Raw genomic sequence first — 12,084 nt, forward strand, 5'->3', positions numbered from 1 at the left:
AAAAAAAAAAAAAAAGAAAAGAAAAAGAAAAAGAAAAAAAAAGTCCTGACAATCCTATGTTTGGTTTGTTTTTCCTAGAGTTTCTGCTTAGCCATCATTAGCATGTGCAGTATCTCACTCTCTCCACCGTTATTTATTTATTTTTTTCTTAAGACAGGATTTCGCTCTGTCACCCAGGCTCAAGTGCAGTGGTACAAACGTGGCTCATTGCAACCTTGACATCCTGGGCTCAATCTGTCCTCCCTCCTCCACCCCTCAAGTAGCTGGGGGTGCCCACCACCACACATGGCTAGTTTTTGTAGTTTTTGTACAGATGGGGTTTCACCATGTTGCCCAGACTATTCTTGAACTCTGGAGCTCAGGCAGTCTGCCCGCCTTGGCCTCCCAAAGTGCTGGGATTACAGGTGTGAGCCACTATGCCTGACCTCATTGGTCATTTTTAAATCCATTCATTTATTTTAAAATACCTTCACAAACAAGGATACTGTTGCTACTTTAGCCTGAATTCTGTGTTGATGTGTTGGACACTATGTGACTAAAAGCATACACCTCACCAGAAAGGCTGAAAAATAGCCCATGCAGTGGGGCAGCCCAGCTTGATAAAGTATTAGGGATACCGTTGACTCTCTAATCTCCTAATTCCCCTTCCCATACACCCAGCTGGTGGCAAAGGCTGTCACTGGCAGGGAAAAAAGAAGAAATTGCCCTCACCTGCATGCTTCTGTGTTCCATGGTGATGGTAGATGTGGGGCCCAGTGCTGCACAGGAGCTCCTGTCCCTGGTGCTCGGGCAAGCTGGGGCACTGCATGGTTCTCACTGTGTCACCCTTGTGGTTCTCCCACCCGCCTGCAAAGACTTTTAAAAACTGCCCCTTTGGGCTGAGTCTGAGGACTGCATTTCTTAAAGAGGCATTCTGTGCCTCTGTGGAGGCCTGTGGAGGCAAACAATCCCTGTTTTATGTAGGACATCAGTGTGCAAAGTACACAAACACCCCTAGGATCTAGCAACTGTAGCAAAATGTCAGAAATCCCCCCTGGGAACCCCTTCTGTGCTCCCTGGCCGATCTTGTGGGAGGGCACACCACTGGGCCGAGTAAGTGTGCATGTAACTAGGAAAGTGAGCAGTGCTTTTAACAGTCTCGTTTTTGAAGATGGAAAAATGGAAGACATTTCCCTAATTGCAAATGAAACAAAATAGTGTAAATTAGTATCTAAAATCTTTTTAGGCTTTCATAGGAAAGTGGGTGATTGATATCAAAATAGTATGTCATTTTATGATTCAGAGGTCATTTTTACATAGCAGTTCTCCCTTGCCCACAGGCCATACGTTCTAAGAACCCCAGTGGATGCCTGAAACTACCAATCCCAACATATATATACTGTGGTTTTATATATGCATACCTGTGATAAATTTTAATTTATAAATTAGGCATAGTAAGAGATTAACATCAGTAACTAATAATGGAACAGTTTTAACAATATAGTGTAATAAAAGTTATGTGAATGTGGTCTCAAAATATCTTAATTTTTTCTCTTTTTTATGTTTATTGGCTATTTCGATATTCTGTTTTGTGAAGAACTTCTACGCATTTTCCTATTGGGTTTTCTATCTTTTAAAATCGATTTTTTATTTCAAAGTTTTATTTTCCAACTTTTATATTAGGTTCTATTTTAATACTTTTAGAACAGAGTTGACCAGGGGTAGCTGAAGCCTCAGAAAGCAAAATTGCAAATAAAGCAGGTTATTGTATAATATCCTCAAATTGGAATGTGTCTTATAATGCATAGCAACTTGCAGTTATAATCAACAGTCATTTTGCTTTCTTGCAGCTACATAAAATGGCATGTTGGACAACTGATGGCATCTTAGGTGTGATGAAATAGGATGTGTTTCCTTATGACCCCATTTTCTCATTCTTGGGGCTCCTATCCACCCACCTGGTTGGCAACTCTTCTTCTCGCCCTCTCTTGCCTTCCAAGGCCCTACACAGTCCACAGAGAATCCTTGGATCCCTGCCTTGCCATTGGCTTTGACCTTGTGCCTGTGCCTATCACACAGACCTAGATGTCTGGAATGAGTTCATTTTCTGTACCAGTAAGCACCAAACAGACCATCTATGTCATTTGCAGGGCCCAATGCAGAATGAAAATGAAGAGCTCCTGAGAATTTTAGGATGGTGGATGCAGAGCGTAAAACCAAGCATTAAACCAAGTGTGGGCCCTTCTGAATTCAGGGCCCTGTACAACTGCACAATTAGTACATCCGCATAGCCAGCTCTGGTGCCAGACTCTGGCTTCAGCTTCCCTATCAATACCCCAGGTCCCTGCACCCTGACAGCCACCAGGGATATGAGAGGCAACATCTGCTGCTCTCTCAGACCGCCTTGGACCCAGAACAGATGCTCCTTTGACCTTCAAAGAAAGCTTGCTAAGTGTCCTATCCCAGGCCAGGACTTACCTCATGGTCCTGACAAGCGTCTACGTACTCTGTTTTACCCTCTTCGAGTATACAAAATGAACCCATTTCACCAGAGCTTGCCTGCTTTGGAGAATTGGATATGGGTTTCTTGCCCTTTTCCCCTGCCATTTCTCATTTTGGATCAATTCACTCTTTCACAGATGAGTGTTCCATGCAGATTTGAACGGGGGGATGTGGAAGAATGTTTTTGACCCTGAGATGTCACCATGATCCGTTTCTTATTTTGGTGGGTGGGAAGGGGCTCTTGATCTTTAACAAAGGACTGTGGAAAGTGAGGAATCTCTGGACACTCCTTCCCAGGGAGATTCAGGACTGGAAAGGTGACTCCAGTTCTGGATTCATCCAAGTCCCAACCTTCCTCAGGAGGCAAAATCCCTCATTTGCCACAGCTGAGGTCCAAATGCTGCCCGTCTCCTGAAAGCCAGAACCACTATCATTACCTCCCCCCACAGTCTGTGTCGGTTTTCCTTCCAGAGAAAGCTGGTGGGCTTCCTTCGGAGATGCAAGCATAGTATTGTAGCTGCTCACCTACTTTCCATTCTGATTCTTTACCTTTTGCTGTATCACCATATTTTCTCATTGCCAACTCTAGCCACAAAAAAAAGCTACAAATCTAAAACTTCATGAATACAGAAGATAATCTCTTCTATATAGTTAGAGAGCTTTTATATTAATATTGTGAGGTGCATTCTCTTGGAGACAAGAGTGTTCAAAATCACCTTTAACATTTCAACAATTGTGTAAATTTCTATATTCTTCATAAAAAATCAGTGTTGTCTCTTAAAGATTCCTTTTTAGATTATCAAATGTAAGGGAATATTTTTAACACTTTGTTGTTTGTTCAGACTTAGAAGGTAACAATGAATGGTGACTTTTTCAAAACTAAGAAAAGTGACATTAAACTTTAAAGAAAAAATATCATGACTCAGGATCCCTTTTGGGTTGTATTTTAAAAGATAATGAAGTTGACATCATCTAGACTTGAAATTCATAAAAGTTATGCTTCTAAGGAAATTTAGACTTTTGAGTTCCCCTAATTTTGATTCTTTTACATTTAAAAGCAAACCTTTACTTTTGGGAAAAAAAGTACTTTTATTTTCATTTATATACTACTTATAGTTTGGATTCTTTATGGTTATTCTTATTTCTAATAAAATTTTAATTTTTTAAGGTTTTTGACACATGTTTCAGGGAAATTATGGAATCTGGACAAGGTGTGATTATATGACCACTACCCAGTGGACGTGAGGGGCAGACATTGTATAGTGGGGATAAATTGCAGAACATTTTCATTGCCTCAAAATCTGTATCCTTTAGCTTTGGTCTCCCAATAGGAACTTTAATGTACCCTCTGTCTCTGTATTTGCCTATTCTGAACATTTGATATAAATGATTTTACATAATATATGGCCTTCCATGCCTGGCTTCTTTCACTTAGCATAGTGTTTTCAGGGTTTATCCAGGTTGTAACATGTATCAATACCTTATGATTTTTATTGCTGAATAATTTTCCATTGTACAAATATACCACATTTTGTGCCATACGTTCATTCATTGATGGGCTCATTTGGGTCCATTCATTTGGGTTATTTCCATCTCTGGATTATTACAAATAATTCTGCTATGAATGTTCATATTTTGTATGTTTTTGTATGAATATGTTTTCATTTATCTTGGTTATCTGCATAAGAATGGAATTACTAGGTCATATGGTAACTCTATGTTTAATTTTTTGAGGAACTGCCAGACTGCCTTTCTAAGTGAATGCATCATTTTACACTCCTACTAGCAACATATGAGAGTTCCAATTTCTCCACATCCTTGTTAACACTTATTGTTATCTGACTCATTAATTATAGTCATCCTAGTGTATGTGTAGTGATATCTCATTGTGGTTTTGATATTCTTTTCTCTAATGACTAATGATGTTAAACATCTTTTTATGTACTTATTGGTTTTTTGTGTATCTTATTTGGAGAAATGTCTGTTCAGATCACTTGACCATTGTTTAAACTAGATGAGTTGTTCTTTATGTATTCTAGATACAGGCCTCTAATCAGATATATGAATTGCAATTCTTTTCCTTTTTGTGACTAGCCTTTTTACTTTCTTGATAGTGTCTTTTGAAGCATAAAAGTTTTCAACAGAAAATCCAATGTATTGTTGCACGTGCTTTTAGTATTATGTTTAGAATCCATTGCCAAATTCAGGTCATAAGATTTGTCCTTATGGCTTCTTTTAGGAATTTTGTAGTTTGGCTCTTGCATTTAGTTATTTTATCCTCTTTGAGCTAATTTTTGTATATGGTATAGGGTAAGGATCCAGTTTTACTTACTCATCCATTTATTTGCATGGAACTATCCTGTTACCCTGTCACTATTTATTTAAAAGACTATTCTTTCACCCATTGATTGGTCTTGGCATCCTTGTCAAAAATCAATTGGCCATAGGTTCTTGGATTTATTTATAGACTTTGATTCTGTCTCATTGATTTATGTGTTTTTCTTTTTCTTTTTTTTTTTTTTTTGAGACGGAGTCTCGCTCTGTCACCCAGGCTGGAGTGCAGTAGCATGATCTCAGCTCTCTGCAAGCTCTGCCTCCTGGGCTCATGCCATTCTTCTGCCTCAGCCTCCCAAGTAGCTGGGACTACAGGCGCCCACCACCGCACCCTGCTAATTTTTTGTATTTTAAGTAGAAACGGGGTTTCACCGTGGTCTCAATCTTCTGACCTCGTGATCCGCCAGCCTTGGCCTCCCAAAGTGCTGGGATTACAGGCGTGAGCCACCGCGCCCGGCGATTTATGTGTTTTTCTTTGTCAGTACCAGACTGTCTTGATTAAATCTTGTAGTTTTATAATAAGTTTTGAAATCAAGAAGTGTGAGACACCCAATTTTGTTCTCTCTTTTTACATTGTTTTGGCTATTCTTGATCCCTTGAGTTTCGATATGAATTTTAGGATTAGCTTGTCAGTTTCTACCAAAAAAAGTCAGCTGAGATTTTGATAGAGATTACACTGAATTCACACATCAATTTCAGAAATATTGCCAGCTTAACAATATGGTCTTCTAACCCATGAAGGCAAGATATCTTCCCATTTATTTAGCTCTTCTTTAATTTTTTTAAACAGTGTTTTGTAGTTTTCAAAGTGTAGCCGCTTATTTTTTTTAAAAAGTTTATTCTTAAGTAGTTTATATTTTGCTATTATAAATATAATTGTTTTCTTAATTGCATTTTTATTGTTCATTGTCGTTCTATAGAAATACAATTGAATTTTTATATGTTTACCTGGTATCCTGCAATAGTGGTGAATTTATTTATTCCAATAGTTTTTTTAGTGGATTCCTTAGAGTTTTTTTTAATTTATGGGATCATGTTATCTGTGACTAGAAGTAGGTTTACTTCCTTCTTTCCAATTTGGATGCCTTTTAATTCATTTTCTTGCCTAATTGTTTCTACTAGAAATGGGGAAATAATTTATTTTTATTTTCACCTACCTCTAGCTGAAATGTCAGTTTCCTTTGATTGTGAATGTAGACAACAATCGACAGTCACATTAGTGGTACCCGTGACTCTCTCATCACAAACATTGTCATAGTTCATTACTGTTGTTACAGCTGTCTCAAAATATTTTTGTGCTTTGAGATTATTGTCATCCTAATTAGATCTTACCATTAGATCTTATAATTTAATGCATTATTAAAAGTACAATTAATAACAGAGGTAGAATATCACATATTTTTATATTTTGATAATTATAGCTAATATAATTGGTTTTTCATTGTTATTCTTTGCATTTTATTTTATACATATAGAGAAAAGCACTTAAAGGGGACCAGGGAATAAAAAAGTTCCAGAGAAGATGATAGGATCAGGAAGTCCTGGATGCCACTAAGCCTGCCACTAAGCCAGCAGCTCTTTAAGGTTGTTCATAAGGGCAGGCATGTTCTTTTCCATCCTTAGGACTCTCTGCTTAAAAACCTAGCTGCTGTGTTACAGATGGAGAAAAGGAAGCATCCATTCATTGTTTCAACTAGCGAGTGTTTTAGTCTTTGTAAAACCTACTAATAAACTTCTGTGCTTTTGTCCTACCAGGTACCTTCTCAAACCAGATTTCATGAGGCGGCCTGATCGAACATTTGACCCCTTCTCTGAAACTCCTGTTGATGGCGTTATTGCAGCCACTTGCTCAGTGCAGGTAAGGCCCCTGCTCATCACAAGGTAGTATAAATGTATATGCAAGTGGTCCTTGAAATAAATTACAAAATATTTCATGTTAAATTGCAAGATCCTTGTGCTGCTCACAACCTTGACTTAAGATTCCACCCCCTTTTTAAAAAATGAGACACATTTTTTCACTAGTAAAATTATTAGCTACTTAAAGTGAAAGACACCATCAAAAAAGTACCTGCTACATGATTCCATTTATACAAAATTCTAGAAAATGCAAATTATAGTGACAGAAATTAAATCAGTGCTGGCCTTTGAAAAAAGGGCAGGGAAGAATGGGTTACAAAAGGGCACAAAGAAAATTTGGGTGATGATGCAAATCTTTATCATCTTAATTATGGAGATAGTTTCACAGATGTGCTCATATGTCCCAAATGATCTAATTGTACATTTTATTTTTTCGTTTTTTATTTTTTGACACCAAGTATCACTCTGTCGCCCAGGCTGGAGTGCAGTGGCACAATCTCAGCTCACTGCAACCTCCACCTCCCAGGTTCAAGTGATTCTCCTGCAGCTGTAGCTGAGATTACAGGTGCCCACCAGCACGCCTGGCTAATTTTTATATTTTTAGTAGAGATGGGTTTTTACCATGTTGGCCAGGCTGGTCTTGAACTCCTAACCTCAGGTGATCCACCTGCCTCAGCCTCCCAAAGTGCTGGGATTACAGGGATGAGCCACCATGCCCGGCCTAACTGTACATTTTAAATGCATATAATTTGTTGTATGTCAAATATACCTCAAAAAAGCTGGTTCAAATTGTTAGCTAGAAAATAATGTAAACAAAAGACCCTAATAAATGGCTATAGTCATTTAAACACTAAATGAAAAATCGTCTCTCCATAGCTTTATCGTAGATAGACTAACATTGGTCTTTACAAATATGTAAAACTGTCCTAGCTGACCAGTGTCAATATCAATAACAACAGACAAATTCTAACTTCACTTTTTTGTGTGTCTCTTTTCAAGACTTCTAAAAGAAATCATTAATAAGTATGGCATGATGGAATTTCAGAGCTATGAAGGGTCTTAGGACATACCTGAATTCATCACTTCATTTCATAGGTGTAGACACTTATGTGAGATGAAGAGGCCGTGGACACTATTTATTTGTATTATGATTCATATATTTTTTCTTTGTTCTTTTTCTAGACAGTTCTAGAAGGTAGAATATCTGCTTGAAACAGTTGGGGTCTTTCTGCCTATAGTAGTTGTTCAGTAATGTTTTGGTTTAATAGGAATGAATACATTATCGCCGTAGATAATTGAAATTCCTGCTCCCACCCAAAAGACAGAATTTCTTGCTTCCTGATTACTTTTTGCTACTGATGCTTACACAGAGTTTATTTGTCTTTGCTCTATTTCTGTGCTGCTGCAGGTTATATCAGGTCAATTCTTATCAGATAAGAAAATTGGCACCTATGTAGAAGTGGATATGTATGGGTTGCCCACTGACACTATACGTAAGGAATTCCGAACTCGTATGGTTATGAATAATGGACTAAATCCAGTTTACAATGAAGAGTCTTTCGTATTTCGGAAGGTAGGACATTTTCAGCATGTCAAACTTACTCTACTAACTTGGGAACCATGTTTTAGTTCACAGACGCTACACGATACAGAGGCATTTATTCGACCGACAACATCTGCTTTTTCTCCTCTCCTAATGGCTAACTTCTGTAGCTGTCATAGGATCATTGGTTCCATTTGGCCCCGCTCTCCTTTTGGTTCTCCTCTCTCCTTGGAGGAGCCCATCTCTTGCATGGCAATGCCTCAGCTCTGGGTTTGCCATCTTTTAGAATGAGTCCTTGCTGGTGGACACCATCGCGCACTAGAGAGTTCTTCCCTACCCTGGAAGTTACTGGTAACTTACACTATTTCCTTAGCCAAGTAGTCAGGTAAGATGCTGCACTCCAAAATTTAGGTCAGTAGACGTCAGTGCATGGGTCAGTTGGCATGGTCCTGTCTCCAGAAAGAGTGGTACCTGTTGCCTACTTTCAGGTCTTGTCCTTCTTGTGCTGTTGTTAGTGTTTTACTTTTTTCTCCTAATACTGTGTGTTGGATCCTAAAAACAATCACAGCCATTCTTTCCCATGTTCAGTTTTTAATCTCTTACTCACCTTTTCTCTTGGTTTATTTTTTGTCTATTGAAGATGCAGTGGAAAATCCACATGTTGACAGTGCTGTCTCCAAGAATATTCACTTACCTTTCTTACTTATCCTGTTATCCTGACCAAAATGATTTCTTGCTGCTTCTTTAGGCACAAGATTTCCAGCTGGTTCTGCTCCATTTGTATATCATGCAACACAGATAATCGGCTTCTTGCCTTAACAAAATAGGGATTATCCATTTCAGAATAGAGTAACTGGCTTACAGAAACCAAATGAAGGGAGATCAACGTAGGTTTGATGAAACAGGCCATTTTGACATTTAAGTTTACCCTGGGATGTGAATCCCGTTATCCACGCAACCTTTGCATCCCATTGTCGTCTTCTCTGTCCCTGTCAGGATATGGTGTAAATTACATACACAGCTATGATTTGGTTTTTTCCTTCTCTGGTATTTCCAATTTGTTATAGCTGGATGCGCTAGTGCTCTAGCGCATACTAACACAGTATGGCTAGTGTTCTTTGGCATAGTGAATAATCCCTATTCACATTTCTAGAAGTTGAGAAAGTTGACTCAGGTATTCTTATGTTTTGGATGAATGAAGAAATACCCAACTTAGTGTTTATATATAATAGTTCTGGCACTAGAAACAAGATGCCAATTCTGAGTCCTTCTCTGTTCTCCAGAAGTTAAATAGTTTTTTTCACTGCTAACAAGCGCTTTAAAAACTTTTTCTTTCTTGTCATTGTTGTATTTTTCACTAATCTCACATAGCAAGAATGGCAAAGCCCAACCCTCTCTATTCACTGCAAAGGGAGCAAGAGAGAGGGAATTGGCTAATTTGCCGTGATTTTTCCTCTTCATCTTCATTAAGCTGGAATTAAATTATAGCCTCCAGATGTAAAAAGGCAACCATCCATTGTCTAGCTCTAAACATGGCACTCACATCAAGTAAGACGTCCTGGTTGCTTTTAGCAAATAAAAAGACATTCCTGATTAAACACATTGGATACCCTTTTTGTAATGTTGCTATTTTGTAACTGAATCAGGTTTCTGCCATCTGAACTCAGATTTTATGTTCATGTATTCAGTTTGGGGATGGCAGGAGTAGGTGTCTTAGAATCAAAGTATGTTAATGTTTCTAGCTACCGCATCTTACTCTATTTGATATCTCAACATTTGCTGAAAACTGAGGAGTCCAGGAAACAAGGAGGACCCAAATTTATATATAAAAGTTATCTCTTATGCATGAAGCATTTGTTCAGAGATACCTTTCATATTCTTAAAAACAAACAAATATAGACGTCAGGAGCATGTCAGATATTTGATCACAGGATTAGACCTCAAGATCCCCAATTCCCAGACACCACTCTGTCACTGATATCTCTGAGATCAAGGAAAGTGGCTTGATTTCTCAGTGTGTCGTTTTTCTCATCCATTATATGGGTGGGGACAAGGATCAATCACAAGGGTTGAAGCAGTAATCTTTAACATTCATTTTATCTAACATTTTTCATGAGATAATTTCCAGGAAACATGTTCCAATTGCTTTTCTCAGTGTCTGGGGCATGATAGCTCATGCAGTACATTTTTGGGAATGCAGATTGATCATGGACTTACTTTCAACATCAGGAAACATTTAAGAACAGCATGGATTTGGTCCACACTCCTTAGAGTCATGGTTCTTGGGTGCTGCATTGGAAAAATCAGTGAAAATTCCCGTTCTCTTTTCTCAGGTGATCCTGCCAGACCTGGCTGTCTTGAGAATAGCAGTGTATGATGATAACAACAAGCTGATTGGCCAGAGGATCCTCCCGCTTGATGGCCTCCAAGCAGGATACCGACACATTTCCCTTCGAAATGAGGGAAATAAACCGTTATCACTGCCAACAATTTTCTGCAATATTGTTCTTAAAACATACGTGCCTGATGGATTTGGAGGTAAGACATTTGGGTACAGAATATGATATAGATGAGGTCCTAGATTATAAGATTATAAAACATCTTGCCCATGCTTTAAAAAACAATAATACTACTATCTATTCCTGCTAATGCTGCCAACCCTGATCACCTTGAATACATCAAGAATACATCATAACCTCAGGTTTCATAGTAAGAAATGAAAGTGCAAAGCTAGATTATCTTTAAAATCCTTTCTTATTTTAAAGTACTGTAATTTTACTTTGTTTATCAAAATTTTACGTTGTTTATCAACGTAATTTTACGTTGTTTATCAATTTCTACAAACACATTTTGTGAACGGTGTACTTACACCGACAGTCAGACTAGGGGAATAAAGACATAAATCAGGTGAAATCATAGATATCTCATCAATAGTATCACTAAAAGATTTAAATTGAACTCACCTATCAACCTGCCTGAATTTTCTTTCAAATCCATAAGAAAGTTCAATTTCATAAAAGATCCCAGTCATCAATCCACATGCTTTAAGGTAAATCAATGGGAAGAATCCAAAGCTAGATTAAATCATAGGATTTTGCTTACCTGCAAACATGTTAACTTTTTATGGTCCCCATCTAAGCAAATAACATTAAAAGAAAGCAAAGATCCTCTACGTTGTCAGTCTATTGATCCGTAAGGAAATAGTGCAGCAGGATGACAGCATCCGATTAGCCAAGGGTTCAAATCCTCACTCTCCACTGCTGGCTAGGTGGCCTTGGGAAGAGGATGTAACCTCTCAAACCCCTCATTTCCTCCCCTCCAAAGTGAAGATAATAATACTACCTCCCTCACAGCATTCTTGTGAGGTGCTTTATCATTAGAGTGCATGACATAGCAAGGCTCAGAAATATATGAGCACATGGGGGTTGCTGGGGGGTGTCTGTAGATACAGATATAGTTTCTATACTCTACTGGAACACATCACTATTTTGTTTGGGGAATATGGGATAATTTTGCTGTTTGTTTTTAGTAGTGCATGCTTCTCTGGAGGGCAGATTTTCTGCAACTAATCCACAACTTTAACAGTCTAATATCAGAGTCAAAAAGTAAAATAAGCTATGAGTATTTTTCCATCCCAAAATCTTAGTCCAGGCTCCTTCCTCCTTCTCCTTTGTCTTTCATAAATAAAGGAAGCTCATTAGAAGCTACAACATACAGTAATAGAGGTAATAACCCATAAAAAGCCTGGAAAGGGGTGCTGTGAGGCTGGGTAAGAGGATCAGAAAAGGGCACTGGAGACCAGTGGTGGGTTTAGGGGCAGCAGCCCATGGCAAACCTCAGAAACCTGCCAGCAACACAGCACAGTGGTG

General features: G+C 38.3%; 1 protein-coding gene across 1 annotated transcript in view; it reads left to right on the forward strand.

Annotated features, from left to right (window-relative positions):
- PLCB4 (phospholipase C, beta 4) overlaps positions 1 to 12,084 on the forward strand; it is a 293,921-nt gene that overhangs the window by 228,640 nt on the left and 53,197 nt on the right. Inside the window, exons 25-27 of the mRNA XM_011998921.1 lie at positions 6,571 to 6,673; positions 8,081 to 8,245; positions 10,549 to 10,753. Of these exons, the coding sequence (XP_011854311.1) occupies positions 6,571 to 6,673; positions 8,081 to 8,245; positions 10,549 to 10,753 (473 nt within the window). The remainder of the gene's footprint in view (positions 1 to 6,570; positions 6,674 to 8,080; positions 8,246 to 10,548; positions 10,754 to 12,084) is intronic.

This window comes from Mandrillus leucophaeus, unplaced genomic scaffold, assembly GCF_000951045.1.
Source record: "Mandrillus leucophaeus isolate KB7577 unplaced genomic scaffold, Mleu.le_1.0 Scaffold116, whole genome shotgun sequence".
Lineage (NCBI taxonomy): Eukaryota > Metazoa > Chordata > Mammalia > Primates > Cercopithecidae > Mandrillus > Mandrillus leucophaeus.